Source organism: Lampetra fluviatilis, chromosome 42 (assembly GCF_964198595.1).
Source record: "Lampetra fluviatilis chromosome 42, kcLamFluv1.1, whole genome shotgun sequence".
Classification (NCBI taxonomy): domain Eukaryota; kingdom Metazoa; phylum Chordata; class Hyperoartia; order Petromyzontiformes; family Petromyzontidae; genus Lampetra; species Lampetra fluviatilis.
In genome coordinates, this window is record NC_136316.1 from 9,337,988 (window position 1) to 9,358,470 (window position 20,483).

General features: G+C 51.4%; 1 protein-coding gene across 5 annotated transcripts; it reads left to right on the forward strand.

The window, feature by feature from the left end:
• The first annotated feature begins 4,198 nt into the window (after window positions 1-4,198).
• On the forward strand, window positions 4,199-17,364 carry LOC144946701 (dnaJ homolog subfamily A member 1-like). Of its 5 annotated transcripts, none has more exons than XM_078875801.1 (9): window positions 4,199-4,572; window positions 7,105-7,257; window positions 9,884-10,067; window positions 10,742-10,846; window positions 12,022-12,249; window positions 12,953-13,067; window positions 14,339-14,454; window positions 15,243-15,343; window positions 16,026-17,364. In XM_078875801.1, the coding sequence occupies exons 2-9, from the start codon at window positions 7,126-7,128 to the stop codon at window positions 16,248-16,250; spliced, it is 1,206 nt and encodes a 401-aa protein (XP_078731927.1). In that variant the 5' UTR covers window positions 4,199-4,572; window positions 7,105-7,125; the 3' UTR covers window positions 16,251-17,364. The 5 variants fall into 5 exon arrangements, with proteins under 5 accessions (XP_078731927.1, XP_078731928.1, XP_078731929.1 ...); XM_078875802.1 differs by having other exon boundaries at window positions 4,200-4,337; XM_078875803.1 differs by having other exon boundaries at window positions 4,226-4,299.
• Window positions 17,365-20,483: the final 3,119 nt, after the last annotated feature.

Consider the following 20,483-nt stretch of genomic DNA (forward strand, 5'->3'; position numbering starts at 1 on the left):
TGGGAGGGGAGGGAGGGGGTGGGAGGGGAGGGAGGGGGTGGGAGGGGAGAGAGGGAGGGGGTGGGTGGGGAGAGAGGGAGGGGGTGGGAGGGGAGAGAGGGAGGGGGTGGGAGGGGAGAGAGGGAGGGGGTGGGAGGGGAGGGAGGGGGGGGGTGGGAGGGGAGGGAGGGAGGGGGTGGGAGGGGAGGGAGGGAGGGGGTGGGAGGGGAGAGAGGGAGGGGGTGGGAGGGGAGAGAGGGAGGGAGGGGGTGGGAGGGGAGAGAGGGAGGGGGTGGTAGGGGAGAGAGGGAGGGGTGGGAGGGGAGAGAGGGAGGGGGTGGGAGGGGAGAGAGGGAGGGGGTGGGAGGGGAGAGAGGGAGGGGGTGGGAGGGGAGAGAGGGAGGGGGTGGGAGGGGAGAGAGGGAGGGGGTGGTAGGGGAGGGAGGGAGGGGGTGGTAGGGGAGGGAGGGGGGGGTGGGAGGGAGGGAGGAGGGAGGGGGTGGGAGGGGAGAGAGGGAGGGGGTGGTAGGGGAGGGAGGGGATGGTAGGGGAGGGAGGGAGGGGGTGGGAGGGGGATGGGAGGGGGAGGGAGGGGTGGGAGGGGGTGGGAGGGGATGGGAGGGGAGGGAGGGGGTGGGAGGGGAGAGAGGGAGGGGGTGGGAGGGAAGAGAGGGAGGGAGGGGGGAGTGGGAGGGGAGAGAGGGAGGGGGTGGGAGGGGGTAGAGGGAGTGGGAGGGGTGAGAGAGAGGGGGGAGTGGAGAGAGGGGAGAGGCTGAGCACGCGAGACTCGCACTGTCACGAACTTTCCATCGCCCCTCGAGGCGGGGCTGGGTGTTTGCTTGAGGCGGGGCTGGGTGTTTGCTGGGCGCTTCTAGAGCCGCCCTGCCTCGGACGGCTGGGCGCGTGTTAAACCGTGACCAGCAGCAGCGGCGGTGGTGCCAGCAGCGGCTATTGAATGTGTCGCGAGTGTTGTTCGCTGTGCTTGTGCAGCAGCGTCACCACGCTCACCCATTGTGAAAGTTCGTGACTGGGGTACAGCCGTCACGCAAGTGGCTGGCGCACGACAAGTCAATGAAGCCGACAACAATCTGAGTTGAATTCCCGGCCACGGCTTCTTGCCATCCTTGCCGAGTGATGTCCGGACTGGTGCACACCCCCTTCAACTCGGCACCAGCGTGGTGAAGGATGGCCAAACAACCCCCTAAACAGGGAGGCCATCATCATCCAGCAGTGGACTTACGAGGAAACGCAATTAAACTACATCGCACAGTGTTAGGAAACATGACGAGTGAGTGTGATGCTAGCGAGATCGACGTCGTATCAAGTATTCCGATCCGCCTAATTGACTTTAAGACTTTGCCCCACTCGCCCACCATTCTAGAAGCTCAGCGCGCCCAGTTGTAGGCGCGCGTAAGAGAAATGAGAAGTGGAGCTTCCTTGCTATGCGCACGCACCAAGGGTACAACTCCCGACTCACAGCCACGGCTACCGTCAGTGGCGAGTGATGGGGGAACCCGGTCATGCCCACACCCGCCAACTCCTTTTTAAATCCTTTATATTAAGTTCACTTGCTTGCTTGCTTGCGCGCTTACGACCGTGCAAATCTTTCGGTCGTTTTTTAACCCACTTCCCGTGATCCAATCGAGCTGACATTTTGCACACAGACTCGTTGTGTGTGACAATTTATTTTCGTGAAATTTTTTTTCCAAAATGTTCAACATTTTAGGATTTTTTTTTTTATATTTAATTACCAATTGCTGAATGGTGGCAGGCAATCATCTGACCCATAGGTGGCAGCCATCTCAAGCCAGAGGACGAGAGGACTCTAGCCGCCCGTTTCAAAGACCAATGTGATAAAAATGAAACGCTTACTCAAGAAAAACAGAAATGAATAATAAAATAAAACCGATGCCACGCATATAAAGGATTTATAGTGAAAAACTTTGTTTTTACGGGTTAATGTTTTACCAACCCGCAATAGGCGAACGCGAAGTATGGTCAAATCAATGTACCTACGTATGTTGAACTTTTTTCGCACCGTACGTAGCCAGCCGTGCTAATCGGGCGGTGCTGGGGAAGGACAACAAACTAAACACAAGAAGCTAATTAACAACGCCCACGTTAGAAGTCACACAAGTGCGATTGTGTTGCCATGCAACCCAAGCCATGCGCCGTCTACTGAACCGTGTGGTCTGCTGCGCTTTTACAACAGAGACGAAACAGCAAAACGACAGAAACTCTCTCCTGACATTCACAGCTCCTGCTGAACGTGGCCACAATCTCACTACTGCGGCTTGTCTTAAAGTGTTTTAGTTGTTAAAGAGGTGTACGCCGAGCGGCCTGTTCGTGCTCTTGATGCTGTCAGTGGCTCCCCCAGCTGCGTCTTCGAGGAGGTGGAATGTCAAAGGGGCCGTCCATAAATGACGCCACGCGATTTTGGACGATTTTTGACCCCCCCCCCATCGTCACACGGCGTCACAAAAAGTCAGACCCCCCCTCAAAGATGACGTCACAAGGCTCTGCCCCCCCCCAAAAAACATGCTTCAAATCGCTTTAAGCTATTGTCATTGTAGTGAGTATTTAATGTGCCGCTGCACTCTGATGTTTTAGGAGAAAACATGTATTAGAAAGTCTATTTAATTAAATAGAACGTGTTGTCTATATTTATTTAAAGTTGCGCATTTTGATGTGACGTCACATTTCTCACCCCCCCCCCCTCGTCACACATCGTCACAAATGTCTGACCCCCTCCTAGGTGCGTGACGTCATTTATGGACGGCCCCAAAGGCAGGAGGAGGTATGCCATGATGTTTTGGGTCTCGAATGAGAGGCGCCTATTCTGGACGTCCGCGTTGTTCCACTCTGTTGGCGCAGCAGCAGCAACAGCAGCGTCCTCGATCTGGGCGGTGAGATTCTAGGATGGTGACAGCATCAGCAGCAGCAGCGTCCTTCTCGATCTGAGTGGTGAGATTCTAGGATGGTGACAGCAGCAGCAGCGTTCTTCTCGATCTGGGTGGTGAGATTCTAGGATGGTGACAGCAGCAGCAGCGTCCTTCTCGATCTGGGTGGTGAGATTCTAGGATGGTGACAGCAGCAGCAGCGTTCTTCTCGATCTGGGTGGTGAGATTCTAGGATGGTGACAGCAGCAGCAGCGTCCTTCTCGATCTGAGTGGTGAGATTCTAGGATGGTGACAGCAGCAGCAGCGTTCTTCTCGATCTGGGTGGTGAGATTCTAGGATGGTGACAGCAGCAGCAGCGTTCTTCTCGATCTGAGTGGTGAGATTCTAGGATGGTGACAGCAGCATCAGCGGGATCAGTGCGAGCTGCCCAATTCCCACCGCGGACCGCGGCGCCGCGCGATCGCCACTCCGATTCAGCAACCAGTTGCAGAGCAGACGGGCGGGGCCACGGCGGACGCAACCAACTCGCATCGTCAGTCGTGGCCGCAACAAACCCGTGAAGCCAAGCCCCGCAAACTCACCAGCAAGCGGGGATGGGGTTCAGTTTCAGTTTCACTTAATAGGTACTAGCTTTACACCACGCCCGTCCGCTTTTGTCTCCCCAGTGGTGATGTTCACACACCACACCAGTTACTCGTTTGAAGCTGAGTCGACCTAGAGGAGGCCCAGGACCGGTTCAAATAATCGTCACCCGTGGTGGCCGTGAGCGGGAATCGAACTCGGGTCGCCGGGTTCGTAGCGCAGCGCGCTAATCACTACACTACCGCTCCTCCCCCCACACACACAGGATAAAGACAAAGATCCCCCGTGTAGCCTCGTGTGCCGTGCCGGCCTTCATAGGTGCTCGCTAACTGCACTTGCCCCCTACAGTCTCACAGGCTACACAGGGGATCTTTGTCTTTATCCTGTGTGTGGGGGGGGGATTTGCGCGCTTCGCTACAAACCCGGCGACCCGAGTTCGATTCCTGCTCACGGCCACCACGGGTGACGATTATTTGAACCGGTCCTGGACCTCCCCTAGGTCGACTCAGCCTCAAACGAGTAAGTGGCGTGGTGTGTCAACATCGCCACTGGGGAGACAAAGGCGGACGGGCGTGGTGAATCCAAGTCCCGGGCGAAGCCGGGTAGTACAAAGCGAGTACAATAAACGTTTAGTTGCAGACATCCACACGAGGTTGTCGGAACCCCCCTCCATGTCCGGCGCCAATGGTCGCGTCCCGTCCAGAACCTTCTGTCCCCGCCCACGGCCGCGCGCGCCCATAAAGAGCGCGGGGGGGGCAGAGAGGCCACGCGAGACGTGAGCCCGGTGGGTGGAGGTTGTGAGCCGCTTGAAGAGCCGTGAGCCTAGTGGGTGGAGGCCGTGAGTCGTGAGCCGCTTGTTGTGGAGTCGTGTTCTTGGTGGGTCTCGCTGTGAGCCACTTGTTGTGGAGCCGTGCGCCCGGTGGGTGGAGGTTGTGGTGAGCCGCTTGTGCCCTGAAGTCAGTCGGTGGCTCGCGGCAGAGGGAGCCGCTGCCGTGTGTGGAGGCAGTACCACCAGAGTTGGTTGATTCGGACTCCGCTGTCCAGCTCGTCCGCGCCACTGCGAACAAGAAGTTGTTAAGAACTCCCAACCTGTAACTCGCACGCTGCGCAGGTGAGCACTCTACCCCTCCTCGCCCGGGGGTGACTCAACCCCGGGGGTTATCAACTACGGGGTGACTCAACCACGGGGGTGATCAACCCCGGGGGTGACTCAACCACGGGGGTGATCAACCCCGGGGGTGACTCAACCCCGGGGGTGACTCAACCACGGGGGTGATCAACTACGGGGTGACTCAACCACGGGGGTGACGAGCTGGGGAGTGAGGGGGATGACTAACCAGTCAAGCGCGGGGTAGCGGCGTGGTAAATCGATCGGGCTGTGTCCGCCAGGCTGTGTTGATAGGTGAGCGGGTTGAACCTGGCTTTCCACGAAGGGTCAATTGGTTCAGCGCGACAATAAACCGGTTTATTGTTTCCCTCCGTGCGCGTCGCTTGGTGGTGCTGGGGGTGGTCGCCACCTCGAGCCGAGCCCCGTTTCTGATGCTGGACTTGAGGCGACTGCGATCAACGCCTCGGAATTGTCGCTCGCCTTCCTTGCAAGCTAAGATCTTCTAAAGCCGCGACCTGGCCACAAATGATTGACACAACACAGTGAAAATTCACAGCAGCCAAATGCTGAACACGCTTGAGCCGTTGTGTGCAAGCGACCAATGAATGTAGCTTTGACCTTTACACCTGGACAATGACCTTAGCCTGATGTGACCCCGTCAGCTTTAACAGTAACACACCTGACCACGAACCTCCGATTAGGACGGTTCGCTACGTACGGTGCGAAAGAACTTGACAACATCCAGCCGCCAATGGCAATATGTAAACACCGCGTGTAACGCTCGAACCTGAAACCATTGACTCGTGTGTACATGCCTCGTGTGTACATTGACTCGTGTGTACATGCCTCGTGTGAACATTGAACGTTGACTCGGTGTAACGCGCGGCCAACGTTTAAGCGGTGTTTGCACCTCTACCTCTCGTGACCCGTGTGGAAAGTTCACGCGGCTACGGGAACTTTCTAGAATTGGCTGTCCAGGAACTTGGCGGAGGAGGCCGCCACCGAGTCGCCTGTAGCGTCACCTGCTGGCCCCTGGTGGACCGTGACTTGTCGCATCATAAACCCTTGCAAAAAATTTACATTTTTTTTTATCTCAGGTAAGGCCCAATTGAGCTTATATAGTTTTTTTTTTATCAGAAGCGACCTGGCCACAAATGATAGCTCTACTAAGTCGCTCGTCGCGTGGACATTTGTAGCGGTCAAATTCTCTGGACGCGTGTTCATTCTAAACGCGGAGGGAAACATCGGATGGACTCGGGAGAAATATCCATGCGACCATGGGGAGAGCACTGACGCGCACACCGCTCCCAAATATGTAGGCATCGGGGCCGGGATCGAGCTCGCAACCTGTAAATCAGGCGAGGTAGGTAATAATCTCGGCACTGTGGCAAGATTGCCCCAGCCACGTGTGACCCCCCCCCCCCCCCCCATTAATATTTGTTCAGAACAACCGAGTCTCGTGTGGCTCGGGCATGTGTAATGTCTCTGTAGAGGCGAGCCTCGGTGTGATGGTTCCTTGGGGACCAGGGCACCGCAATGAACCGAAAATAGCAATAAAGCGAGTGACATGCTTTTTTTTCACTTGCGAATGCATCTAAAAGGCTTAAAACGTGTTTAAACTACACTATATTCAAAGCGCAATGCAACTACAGTATGCCTAAATAAACGATGTACGTAACTAAATAGAAAAGTTTAAATTACACCGACTGATTCACAAAGTTCACATGTAAGAAGCGGGAGTTACACGTAAGCCAATCAGATTGTAAATTATGTACTTACGTAATTACTCATCGAATCTTATTCTCTTGCTAAGTTGATCATTTTGAGATCCGACATTTATCTTGAGATCCGACATTAAAAAAGTGCAATTATAGCGAAGTGTAATAGAACGAAGTGCAATAATAAAGCGAGGCACACCAGGACATTCCTGAGCCCGTGTTGGTGAGAATCGCTGGAAAGCTGATGGGGCTGTGTTGGTAGAATTGTTCCCTTGCATGCAAATGGCCATTGAGTACATTTCAGAAACGTGGCTGCTTTTGAGGACTTGTAGTTGACAGGAGTTGAGCAGAAGACTGTTGGCACGTGTTTTGGTGGATTGTTTGAGAGTCGTTTTGTGGCGGTTCATTAAGAAAAGCTGGATGCTCGGAGCCGGGAGTCGAGAGGCTTTCTGGAAGATTCCGAGCAGATCGGCGGCACAGGGCACAGCAGAAGAACCTTCCAGTGGCTGTTTTAAAAATAGTTATGAAGACAAAAAGGGCTTTCGAAATAAAAAGGATACATTCATATTTTAACAATCAATCATTTTGTTACAGTTAAACTACATCATGGGACCTCCCTTGCCAGTATCAAAATATAAGAATAGGTTTTACCTATTCCTGTTTTATTGCCAGGAAGGGTAAAACCAAGTCTCATACTATTAAACTATTCAAACATTATATACACGCTGCCTTAGGATCACCTGGCTGCGGCGATAACTCAAAACGTGCATCGCCGGTACTTTAAAAAATATAAATAATCGTGTTTTCTTCTTCACAGTTCCAAGATCCCTTAGCCACGATGGTGAAAGAGACGAAGTACTACGACACCCTGGGCGTGAAGCCCTCCACCTCCACCGAGGAGCTCAAAAAGGCCTACCGCAAGCTCGCCCTCAAGTATCACCCGGACAAGAATCCCAACGAAGGCGAGAAGGTGAAGAGGTTGCGCTTGTGCCGCGTGCCCCCCCCCCCGCCACGCTGCTGGTGCTGCAATCATCTGTGCTCATGCTCCGCTTGTAGTTGGCGGTGTGTGCTCGCGTGTGTATGGGAAATTGGAGGGAGTCGCCCTCCAGCAACAACGGAGGGCAGAGGAGCGACGCTCACAACAATGAGCGGAGCGCCGGGCGGCTAAAATGCAGCAAGTTGGCACAGTAGGGGGTACGGCTGATGCATCTACAAGTCATCTCAGTTGGCAAGCCGATGGCACCTGAGTCTGTCCCGAGACCTGTCAGCGAGCCTTCAACACTTCACGTGGCCTCAAAGTGCACCTAGCCTAGCACATGCCAGGTGCGCTGTGGTGACGTCATCGTCACTTAGTGGCGAATGGCGGGTATTGGTATTGGTGCCACCAGGGGGTGTATGTGCGTGGGAGCGGTAGTGTCGCGATTGGCATGCTGCGTTACGAACCCGGCGACCCGAGTTTGATTCCCGCTCACGGCCAACACCAGTGATGATTAACTGAACCAGTCGTGGGCCTCCCCTTGGTCGCCTCAGACTCAAATTAGTACCTGGTGTGGGGTGTTAACATCATCACTGGGGAGACAAAGGCGGCCGGGAGTGATGTTGGCCACCCAACCCTCGTGTGTTGTGCCGGCCTTCATAGGTGCTCGCTGACAACACTTACCCAACAATCTGTTAAGACTATATGTTTGAGTTGTACGCCTTCTGGTGTCATCTGGCCCTACACCAATGGGGACTAGGCTCTAAAGAAAGCCGTCTCGGGTGTGGGCCAATCAACTTCAAGGACAGTGCATATTATCATCCTTATCAGAGTTGCTTCTTTTTGTTTGCTTTTTTTGACTACTTGTGTTGTGGTCATTGCAAACATGATGCCTTGAATAAAGGTGTCAGTTTTGTACCAGTTAAAAGGGTAAAAACCTACTATCATATTTTGCCACTGGTAAAAGAGATCTCATAGTGTAAATGCTTACCCCGAGCTCTCAATACTCTGATATTGCACTGTGTTTGAGTTGTACGCCTTCTGGTGTCATCTGGCCCTACACCAATGGGGACTAGGCTCTAAAGAAAGCCGTCTCGGGTGTGGGCCAATCAACTTCAAGGACAGTGCATATTATCATCCTTATCAGAGTTGCTTCTTTTTGTTTGCTTTTTTTGACTACTTGTGTTGTGGTCATTGCAAACATGATGCCTTGAATAAAGGTGTCAGTTTTGTACCAGTTAAAAGGGTAAAAACCTACTATAATACTATTATACGGGGGATCTTTATCTTTTTTTTGCATTTTCGGGGAGTGGTGGCGCAATGGTTAGCGCACTGCGCTATGGACTCAAACACCCGACTTTGATTCCCGCTCACGATCAATACAGTGGTGAATATTTGAACCGTTCTTGGGCCTCCCCTAGGTCGACTCGAACTCAAATGAGTGTAAACATCGCCACTAGGGAGACAAAGGCTGGTTCTGGCAACACCACCCAGCCCTCGTGCGCCGTACCGGCCTTCATCGGTGCTCACTAGCAGCATTTGTCCCAACGGTCTGTTGAAGGCTAGAGGGTGGATCGTTCACTAAACATGACCACAGACGCAGTGTACAGACGTTGCGCTCCGTGCGAGGGGTGTTGACGATGGCGGCGCGTTGCAGGCCCTCTCTGCTCGTTGCTGTGTTCCAGAACGTTCCACGTGTCACCCGGACCCTGGGCTGTGTCTCGGGGCCCTGCATTAGCCAATATGCAGGGCTCACTGTGTGTGGTGTCCTTGCTGACAGCATTGGTTTCCTGGCAACTGGAGTATTTTTTTTTGCTACATCCTTTGCAACAAGGTGCATTTTCATGTTGCGCCTGGTTTTATTGAAAAATTGTGTAAAATGTGCAAAGTCAGATATTTGACTGTGTAATCTGATTTTCGATTCACGGAGGTGCCGCTGATTTTTGTGACAAGCATTTACAAAGTTCGATTTGTTGTCTGTTTTTTTAATACAATAATTAATAAAAACCTATTCAATTAAGTCGTACTAAATAACAAATTTATTTAAAAATAAAATTCTCACCCCCTGCATTGCAGTTTGTGCTCTGTAGCAGGCTCCTACTGCAATATAATTAAAATGTTGCTCGCTCATTGAGGGTAACATGTTACGATCTACGCAGCAATGGATTCCTGGGCTCAGTCACCACCATCTGAATGGAGGAAGGGATTAAAATGCCCTTCATTCCTGAGGTGGATACATCTTAGAAATCAAATGTGAGGTACACCTTTTGAAGTCCTTAATTGTGCTTTAAGTGCCGGCTGAACGGCATCGGTTGCAATATGAGACGGCCTCCTGTCCTATTTCTGGTCTCGTCCCCGCCGCCAGAAATCAACACAAGGCCGCGCGCAGACACGGCACTGCTGGGGCTGTGGTCCCCGCCGGTGAAGTGACGAGCCGATGGTTTGGACATGCCTGCCTGGCGAGCTGACCACTATGTAGGCCGTCGCAAACCAGTGCCATTAGCGTAACCAACCGCGTATCCAAAATTCTCGCGACAAAAGACGGGCGGGGGTGAATCGGTGGTCGTTGACGCGTCCGCCCCGCCGTGCGTGTGTGCGCACACGCGTGTGCTTCGTGCAGTTCAAGCAAATCTCCCAGGCGTACGAGGTGCTGTCGGACCCCAAGAAGAGGGAGCTGTACGACCAGGGCGGCGAGCAGGCCATCAAGGAGGGCGGCATGAGCGGCGGCAGCGGCTTCAGCTCCCCCACGGACATCTTCGATATGTTCTTTGGCGGGGGAGGCCGCGCGCAGCGTGAGCGCAAAGGTAACGAAGCGAGGATGGCACGCGCCTACCCACCACCCCCCCCCCCCTACTCGGCCGCTCGGAGATGGCTCGCGGTGCCGAGAGATATTGGAACATCTGTGAACAAGAGCTTTGTAGTGCATCGAATTCCTCCAGGGTAAATAAGTGTCCTGATTGTGAGATATTGAGTGCGAGTCGAGGTACAGCTGGGTGTCGTGGCCTGTCGGTGGCAGAGCGAGCGGCTCACAATGAGAAGGTTGCCAGTTCACATCCTGGCTGGCTGGTTGATGTAGCCTGTTGCTCGGTGGTGGGGGGCTCGGGTCAATAACATGAGCACCACTTTGTGCGGAAGTCCACAGTGGTTGTCAGTGGGAGAGATTTTCCCCCCACCATAGGAATGTGGAATTTCCACCGCTATCACCTCGATGCTCATTTGAGCAAGAAATGACTTTGACTTTAAGCGAGCTATTGATCTTTACCCAGTCATCAATGGTTGCAAAGAAGAAGCCACAATTATTGCTTTTGACGTGCTCTTCATACGACACTTTGCCGGCTGTCAGGATTACAACATTCCCGTTTGTCATGTGACCGACATCTCTAGATGGTGATGTAAAAGGGTGTGCTCCCAGTGTGGATGGATAGAGAGGCCTAATTAAGTAATGCAATCATCATTATTCGGTGTGTGTGCCCTGCAGGGAAGAACGTGGTGCATCAGCTCACCGTCTCGCTGGAGGAAATGTACAACGGCGCCACGAGGAAGCTGGCGCTACAGAAGAATGTTGTCTGCAACAAATGTGACGGTGAGCACGGGGCAGTGGTGGTGGTGGTGCCCAGATCTCTCGCTGTTGTTTATCCTCTTCTCCCGGGCCCCCGTGTCCACGCCGCTACGTCGGTCCGTTGTTGAGCCAGCGAGGTGTGGGAGTGCGCTCGGCTCCGTGTTACGTTGCCCTCATTTGCAACGCAGAAAACTCCACACGTTCATCAATAACAACGTGCGTGGGGCCTCTAAACTAAAATATCTATGTAGGTGATGATTTTGGCAGTGCTTTCCGTACAGTGTCTTTTGAGATTATTTTACAGTATAAAACTAAACAATTTTTATTTTACCAGGGAAGGCATAGCTCTTTTTCAGAAGCAAACTGGCCACAAATTATATATCAACGAAGTAGCTTATCACGCGGAAACTTACAGCAGCCAAATACTCTAAACGCATGTTTATAAATGTGGAGGGAAAAACCGGAGGACCCGGGGAAAAATCAACGCAACCACGGGGAGAACATGCAAACTCCAAATATACAGGTGTCGGTCGGGATTGAACCCACGGACTTCCTGCATACCAAGCGAGGTGGTTAAAGTCTCAAACAAGAACCATTCAAATGAATGTCCAGAAGCCAAGGGTGGAGGTGGCCCATGAATGAATCCTGACCATTCACGAGATGATGAGGCATATGGTTGCCTGACTGGTCCAACATTTTTTGGCTGGGTAGCTGCCTGTAACCTGCTGTGTTCCTCCTACACCAGCTGATGTTTACCGGCTACACGCAAAGCACAGAGCCTGTGCATAGTTCACAGGTGATGGGTTTGATTCCTGGCAGAATTGTTCGGATTTTTTCGTTTCGCACACAAAATCGCCACTTAAAAGGCAGTTGCCGAAACATCCCAACGCAGCGCCCTCTTGAAAGCGATTAAAGAGCCAGTGAGGCTTTCTGTAGATGAAATACGTGAAGACGCGATCGTTGTCACGCACAACGCTGGGAGGAGACCACGTTGTGATCCGGTAACAACACCGAAAGCGAGCAAATTCGCGGCGACAAATTACGAATAAGCGGCTCGTGCAGATGCCGGCACGCGGGGGCCTGCATTGTGCCCCACAAAGCAGCCGTGGTGGTGATGATGGTCAGGAGTTGCCCCGCTACGGCGAGCCGCGTGGTGCTGACGTCCCCCCGCGGCGTGCGTTTATTGTCACCATGCTCAGGCCGCGGCGGCAAGGAAGGCGCGGTGAAGCCGTGCGGCGTGTGCCGCGGCACGGGCATGCAGGTGCGCATCCAGCAGCTGGGGCCCGGCATGGTGCAGCAGATCCAGTCGGTGTGCCACGAGTGCCAGGGCAGTGGCGAGCAGATCGACCCCCGCGACCGCTGCAGGCAGTGCCAGGGCCGCAAGGTGGTGCGCGAGAAGAAGATCCTGGAGGTGCACATCGACAAGGGTGAGTGGCCAGGACTTGGCGGTCTCGCGCCCGAACCTGGGAGTAGTTTTGATGGGGTGCTCGCACACCGGAGTGGTGCGGTGAAAAGTTTGGTGATTGCACTGGCAGTGGGCCACATCGGCGCAAGTTAGTAAAAGATCAGTTTAACACGTAAGCTTTTGCGACCAATTTCATCCATAATATAGGTTTTTTGGGTTAGATCGCGCAAATATAAATGTGTCGTTAAACCCGCCACCACCCGACACAGCCAATTAGTAAGGTGTGTCACGTAAACAGAACATGCCATTTCGTTACTAGCTTCATTAGGCAACAGCCAGATGTGGTTGTTGCCTGATGTAAATGTTGTGGCTTTGCTGTACTAGTAACGAATTTGCATGTTCCGTTTACGTGACAAACCTTACTAATTGGCTGTGTCAGGTGGTGGCGGGTTTAACGCCGCATTTATATTTACACGATCCAACCCAAAAAACCTCTATTATGTTTGTAAAATATGTTTAGGGGGCACTGTGAGCAGTGTCTTTAGATAGGTCGTGGAAGATGACGTCACCTTTGAGGTCCCGAGAGGGCCTTAACGACTGATTTGTGTAGTCACAAAACGAGTATTTCCAGAGTGAAGTGAAACAGCAAATGCAATCGGATTTTTACGCAATCATTGGTGACTGCGGGTCGTAAATTAAGAGTTGCTATTCTGTCGCCGGCGTAGGCATGAAGGACGGACAGAAGATCCAGTTCGGCGGCGAGGGTGACCAGGAGCCTGGGCTGGAGCCCGGGGACGTCATCACCGTGCTTGAGCAGAAGGAGCACCCTGTGTTCCACCGGTGAGTCGGGTGTCCTGCACGGCGTGGAACCCACGTGGGGGGCTCGTGCGTGTAGGGGGCACGCGCTCGGTGGGGGCACGTGCACGTGGGGGCACGCGCTCACGCCGCGAGTTACCTTGTCAGCAGCCACTTGGCCACGGTCCGCGTTCCCACAGTTGCCACCCTCCATTCAAAGCGAGCCTGAGCAGCGCTATGCGTTGTTGGTGACCTCCTTGGGTTTTTTCGCGCCAATGTCTATTGGCTGCATTGTGCAGTGCTTTGTTGAAAATGTTATTGGTCTTGTAGGTTCAGCGACCCAGGTCACTCTAGTTTGAGACTCTTTTGTCTCCCGAGTTCTCCCCTCATTAAACAAAATAAACTCGAACCTTGAATCGTCGTGTAAATTGGATTTTGAAGAGTTCTGGTTTATGAACAGGAGTGCAATGATGCTACGATTAAATGATTATTATTAAGTCCGTGCCATGTGAATCGAATTTGTGTTTACGTGAAAAGCCGGAGGACCCCGATCGTCGCTCGAAAAGTAATTCGTGAAGAAAATGGCGACTATCCGTGACAGCAAGTCGGCGGTGTGGGAGTTAATCATTAGACCCAGAGTTAAAATTCAGAGGTAGCTTCAGCTGTCGCCCCCTCCCCACGCGCTGCAGCTCGGCCGCTTGGTTGGCCCCTTTAGGTGTTTGCGGTTTTGCACTCCACGCATAATGATGCATGCCTGCAATGCAGTGCCTTGGATGCGAGGGTTGGTGGTTCGCATAGATTTGGGAAACTCAGAAACTTCCCAGGATGGGAGGTGGCCAGGAGGTGACAGGAGAGCAAAGCGTGTTTGTAAATCTCAAAAATATATTTTTTAGTTTTCCAGGTAAGGCCACACTGTAGCTCCTTCAGAAGCGACCTGGCCACAAATGATAGCTCATCAAAGTGGCTTATCACGTGGAAATGTATAGCAGCCAAATACTCTGAACACATGTTGATTTCTAACTATGGAGGGAAAAACCGGAGGACCTGGAGAAAAATGCATGCGACCATGGGGAGACAGAGAGAGAGAGACAAACCCCAAATATACAGCTGGTGTCATGGTCTGGATCGAACCCACGAACCCTTTCTCCCCTCGTGTGTGGGTTGTCTCTGGATACTCTGGTTTTCTTCCCCCACTTTAAAGCACTCCTTCCATCATACAGAATTTTACCCATCATTCCCAATGTAGGACCCTCTTTGAGATAATTTTGAGACTGATGATCTGGACAGATGAATGACCCTTTGCATGTGTTCGCCAGGCAAGGGCAGGATCTCATCAGGGAGATGGAAATCGAGCTGGTGGAGGCACTGTGCGGCTTCCAGAGACTGATCTCGACGCTGGACGACCGGGTCATCGTCATCACATCCCACCCCGGTGCGCACACAGTGCCCAGAGCCAAACATTTCCCAGCTGTTTGCTAACAGAGAAAGAGACTGTACTTGGTAGAGTGGAGGATAACCTGGAAGTGATGCTGCAAGTCCCTCGTGCAACACCGTTCACGGGTCTTTTATTTCACAACCACTAGATTGTCTAAACCTCTGCAGATGTACGTGGCTCCAGAAAAACACCTGCATTCAAAAATTCCTGAAATTAAAACGGCCTAAAATCGAATCATCCGATTGTAACCCTTTTGTGCACGTTCAGAAAAAACCCTTCACAAATGGGACTCGAGCAATTTAAAGTACAACGTGCAGTTTTTTTCCCCCGCATGGTTTGTCACCAGACAAACGATCAACATTCCAGAGCTGAGTTTAAATCTCCAATATCGGCTCACGGTTTGATCCCAGTGTCCACATTCTGATCACCTCGTCCTGTCTCTTGGTGGGTTTTTTCTCTTTAATAGCATCGTCGTTGTAACACGCAGTCTTCTTTCGTATGGATTAATAACAGCAGATTAAAGATGTAATTTTAGATGTTATCCACTCAATTGTTTGTTCAGCAGCAGAGTGGATCTCGTCCATACCTCCTTTCAAGGAGTGAAGACAACAGCAGCAGTGGCGGACTGTTTACGACGCGGGTTGATGGTTTGGGATTTGTGGCCGCACACTCGCAGGCCGCCGAATCTTTGATGCGCCATTTTGTGCGTCAGGTGGCCGCATCGACCGTGTCCAGTCCCGATTCAATTGATGGTTGACGTGACACGCGGTGATATCCCTGTGCAGGTGAAGTCATAAAACACGGAGAGGTGAAGTGCATCTTGAACGAGGGCATGCCTATCTTCCGCAACCCATTCGAGAAGGGCCGTCTGATCATCCAGTTCAAAGTAAGTTGCGTAACCCCCAACCGATGCTTTGACATCAACACATGAGATCGCAGTCAAAAGCGTTAATGTCAACCTCGTCCGAGGTTTTATGTCCAGTTTTTTCACCACTTGTATCTCGGTGAAAAGCAAAGCATGCTAAATTCTGAAAAATGCAAGCTTGCTTAATTCACATTTGAGGCCTGGTGGATTCAAACCCAGGGTCACAGTTGTGTATTGTTGAAGTGATTGGGCACAGGCAAAGCAAGAGCCCCCTAAACACTCAGCCGACTGACATTGGCCAGGTCTTACCTTAAGTAATAAGAACATAAGAGATCAGACGAACCTAATCACACATGGTGCCACCAAGTGATCTCTTGAGGTCAAATCGCAAGAGGAAATTTTAAAATCAACTATGCTTGATTTGACTGGTCAATCCAGCGATACACATTGGAGATCTTTTTCCAGCATTGCCTTGATTTTGAACCGTTGGGTTTTCTTTGTGCGACGAGCACGTTGTTAGAGTTTGTAAAAATGGCGAAAACCCCGCTCAGCGCAAGTAAGGGTCACGAGTGGCCCCGCGCAAGCCTCTCAACATCGGCACAGCGGGCGGTGGCAGCGGCCATTCCGCTCCCTCGTGCGTCGTCACGACACTTTGTAGTTGAGGGGGCTCAGTGGGGGGCGGCCATCTCCGCTTTGTCACCAGGTCGCATTCCCCCCGTCGGGCTTCCTGCCCATCCACGGCCTGGCCCAGCTGGAGGCGCTGCTGCCTCCGCGGCAGGAGGCGCTCATCACGGACGACATGGAGGAGGCGATGCTCGTTGACATCGATCCCGTGTCCGAGGAGCGGCGCTACAAGAACGAGGCCTACCAGGAGGAGGAGGACGGCCATGGCCCGCGGCGCTCGGGCGTGCAGTGCCAGTCCTCGTAGTGGCAGCACCGCCGCGGCCATCGCAGCGCCGCAGCCACCGCAGCACTAACGTGGCCCCACCGCAGCCCCACCGCAGCCCCAACGCAGCACTTCCGTGGCCGAGGATCAGGGGCCGTGCGATTTGGCGACCAAAGGGAGATTTTTACGAGGCACATTTACCGAGGCACCCCTCTCTCACTTCTGCAAGTTTTATTTCCTACTTATCACCCTTAACAAACATTTACATATATTTAAGAATGCACAATTGAAAAACTATATAACGAATATACAATGCCGAATATAAAATTAAAATAACATGTTAAAAAATTAACATGAATGGTTCTCGAACTGTCGGGGCTGCCAGTCCAATATCGAACCAGGCTATTTAAAACACCGGTGGTGGGATGGAAATCACGGTGACTTCATCGTTGGGTGGTGAATAATCCAGCATCTCGTCAGCACTGGCACGTTTTCCCATGCATCCCTTGGCTCGATCTGTGAAGCCGACTGCATTTGTGCAGAGAGGTGATTTGTTTATTGCTTTGTGCACAATCAGAATTGGTTTCGTGCTAAACCTGTTCAGGGAACTCGCAGTTTCCTTGATGCTGCATGCACTCAACTGATTAGTGCTCAGCCATTGGACGAGGGCCAGTGGACCATCTTACCGTGATTGGCCCGGGGGGGGGGGCAACCGGGGGAACACAATTGCAAAATATAAAAAAAGTTAAAAAAAATTGGCAGCATCAACAGTGAAGCCTCACTTAATGGACTTGATTTGAAAGCTTGTTTCTCTTGGTGTCCCTGTAAAAGTAAAAAGCGTGTATTTACCAGGTGTCACGGATGTGTACAGTTGGTTTTCATGTTTCTTGGTGTTCAATCCCATGTATGACGTGTATTCTTTTACAAGTAGTAACATTTTACATTGAAAATAGCATTGTATATTTTGTTTTCATTTCAAACCTAACGGGCTATACAGGAAGGAAACACTTTGTGGGACGTTGAAAAAGTAGGTTTGTGTTATTTATATCTTAAAAACTACTCGTTAGGGTGAATGGGTTATTGTCTGTTAAATTTACTACTTTATGGGAAAAGGTTGAAGCTGGACCCACTTTGTGATAATAAATTCACCATTGTGTGCCGCGTCGATGCCTTGTTGCGAAATTACCACGTGGGTTCACCACCCCGTCACGCGGTACACTGATGTTACACGACACTGTGATGTCACCTTGACAGGACTTGACGTCACAGAGCAACAGTGACATGCAAACAACGGAATGTCCACAGCGTAAAAGCGGCTCTCCATTTGACCCAATGACTGAAACTAGACTGACTTAAGCGATCACATGCTGCATCCCCTCCATGGTTTGTGATGGTACTGCCCCAGTCGTCTCCTGGCTGGCATTGGTATCAAGTCTAACCAACTTGGCAAAATCAGGATATCACATTTTCTGGTTTAACCTCTGCAATGTGATTTATTCTGCCTCTATCCACATTGCTTTTACATGTTTGTGTTGCCAGGTGCTGCAAGGGTTACATGATGTCTTACAACCCCTCTCTCAAACTGCTCGCTATCGGGGGCACTTCCCAACACTTCCAGTACTGTGTGCCTCTGTCACAGCAGCCGAAGCTTCCCAATTCTGCACTGGTTCCACTTTTTCAGAATCGTCTTGTTGCCCTTAACATTTTCAATATTATCGCCATCGTCATCATATCCATGTTCTATCCACTGCTGGTTGAAGACCCCACCTCTGCCCATGGTCCATTAATCAGCCTGTTGACCTTTTGGACTTCCAGACTTGGGTCAACCGGCAGCATTTGTTTGGGCCAAACATCCCGGCTTTTGAAAAATGTTCTGCAAGTTTACTCAACTGGGGTCACAGCGGAAACGGTAACATCGCCCCCCTATCGTGACAACTTAGCAGGGCCCTCCTGAAAGCGACTACCCTACTGGGACTGCATCTGCCCTGGGTAAACGTGGGGAATAGTGCAACTCAAATCGCTTCATGGCCTTGCCCCACCGTGCCTCGCTTCCCTAGACTCCTTTTGTCCCCTACCTCCTGCTCTCAACCTCTCCTGCTATTCATAACCATTCCCTCCCCTCTCCTTGTGCACAATCATTGTTTCCTTGCACGGGAACTAACTTATTCACATTAAGCACAGCCCCACCCCTAGGCACCCATCGTAATTCCCAGTACCCACTAAACCGACCCATACCCCCCTTCCCTAGTCACCACATCACTTTTAGCTGCCCTCATTGTACCACTGGTAACCCTTGTAAAGCGCTTAGGATTAAAGCGCTTTATAATTATAAGATAAAAGATTTCTGACTTACATGGTGTTTTTGTGGATGTTGGTGTATTGTGTTTGCAAGAGCAGTAGCATTCTCTTTGGTATTTTCGGTAAAGTCACGTAGGTAAAAAATAAATTAAATCACGACGTTTCGGGCACAACACAAGCGTCCTTCAGGTGGGGACAATGTAGCGAAAGCACAACCGCTTAAGTGTGTCTAAGAGATGGCTGTGACGGGGAATTATATAGTCGCGGGGGATGGAGGGGAGGGGCCATGGTGAGTGTGTGGGCAGGCTGTGGACTGGGAGGCAACGTGCAGCACGGGGCGCTGGGAGGCAACGCATGGAGTTCAAACTGAAGCTTTGTGATGCAGGGGGCGGAAGTAGATAACAGAGCTAAGATTAAGCAGCCTTTTGTTTTGCTGCCGGGGGGGTAAATTAGAAATGCGCAAGCTAAAAAACAACGCGTGGTAATGGTGATGGTAGTGTGTGAAGCTGGGGGTAACAGACTGGGAATATGGATCTGATTATGAAAATAAATCTAAACTGTCTGTCTAGCAGTAAACTGCACGGCAGCTAAAGTTTAACTTGGTTAACTACATTCTTCCAATGATTGCTCAATTTGAATCCATCTCGGTTGAAGTAATGTCTGTTCGTATATCTGGAAAATTAGAAAGGCGCAAGCTAAACTTGCACGCTCGAAATAGCGTGTGGCAATGGTGATGGTCGTGTGTGAAGCTGGGAGTAGAAGACTGGGAATATGGATATGAAAATAAATATAAACTGGCTGTCTAGCAGTATCCAGGAGGCTTGCAGAGTACCTTGGTATCGGAGAACACAATGTCATGAGAACCAGCAGTATTATAACAATGGTCAGCTACGGCCGAATAATTCGTCCTGCCGTGTTTCAAATCCGACTTGTGCTCGCGAATGCGATCAGAAATGTAATTTCGTTTCCCCGATATAACAACTCACCACAGGTGCAACTCAGTTTGTAGACACCAGGGTACTGTAAGTCAGGAATGACATTTTAGGGATGGGATCAGATCACGGATCTTGTGTACTGTACTGAATCGAACCTGGATCTTGTGTTTAGAATTTTGGAAATCTTTTTGGTAACGCCTGCTATGTATGGCAACGTAATGATTTTGATCGGAGTCTCGGGGGTGTCTCTCCACGGTGGGAGAAACAGCTTGGCGGATAGCACGGTCTGAGTATCCGTTTATCTTGAGGGCCAGGTGTACATGTTCCAATTCACTGGCCAGGTGGTGTTGGTCAGAGATGTAGTGGGCCCTATGGTATAGTGTTTTCATGAGGGAATTCTTTTGTGCCAGATGGTGGTGGGAATTAGGCTTCAAGTAGGCATCTGTGTGGGTGGCCTTCCTGTAGACAGAATGTCCCAAAGAGCCATTGGGCCTCCTCTCAAACAGAACATCCAGGAATGGTAGCTTGCCATCCTTCTCCACTTCCATGGTGAATTTGATGGGTGTATGGAGTTGATGTGGTCTAGAAATTGGTTCAATGCTGGGAGGCTATGTGGCCAAATGACGAAAAGTATCATCCACGTATCTCTTCCACAAGGAAGGACGCAGAGTGAATGTCTGGATGGCGTCTGTTTCAAATTTCTCCATGAAAACATTGGCTATCACTGGTGACAAGGAGTGCCCTCATTTTGTTTGTAGAAGGTACCATTCCTGGTGAAGTATGTGTTGGTGAGGCAGTGCCTAACCAGCGCAGAGACATCAGGGTTCAGTCCATGTTGGACTAAGTCTTCAATTATTGCTATGGTGTCAGGCACTGGAACCTTGGTGAATAGAGAGACCACATCAAAGCTGACGAGGACATCGTCAGGAGACAGTAAAATGTCCTTGACCATAGAAACCAAGTGAGTTGAGTACTGCTGAGGTGGTCTTGCCAGTGAAGGGAAGCAGAGTATCCAATAGAAAACGGGCTAGTTTGTAGGTAG

What these genes read in the sequence shown, in the direction of transcription:
- LOC144946701 (XM_078875801.1), top strand. Translation starts at nt 7,126, where the DNA reads ATGGTGAAAGAGACGAAGTACTACGACACCCTGGGCGTGAAGCCCTCC. An exon ending in GAGCACCCTGTGTTCCACCG is followed by an intron (nt 13,068 to 14,338) that starts GTGAGTCGGGTG and finishes TGTGTTCGCCAG; the next exon opens with GCAAGGGCAGGATCTCATCA. An exon ending in CGTCATCACATCCCACCCCG is followed by an intron (nt 14,455 to 15,242) that starts GTGCGCACACAG and finishes ATCCCTGTGCAG; the next exon opens with GTGAAGTCATAAAACACGGA.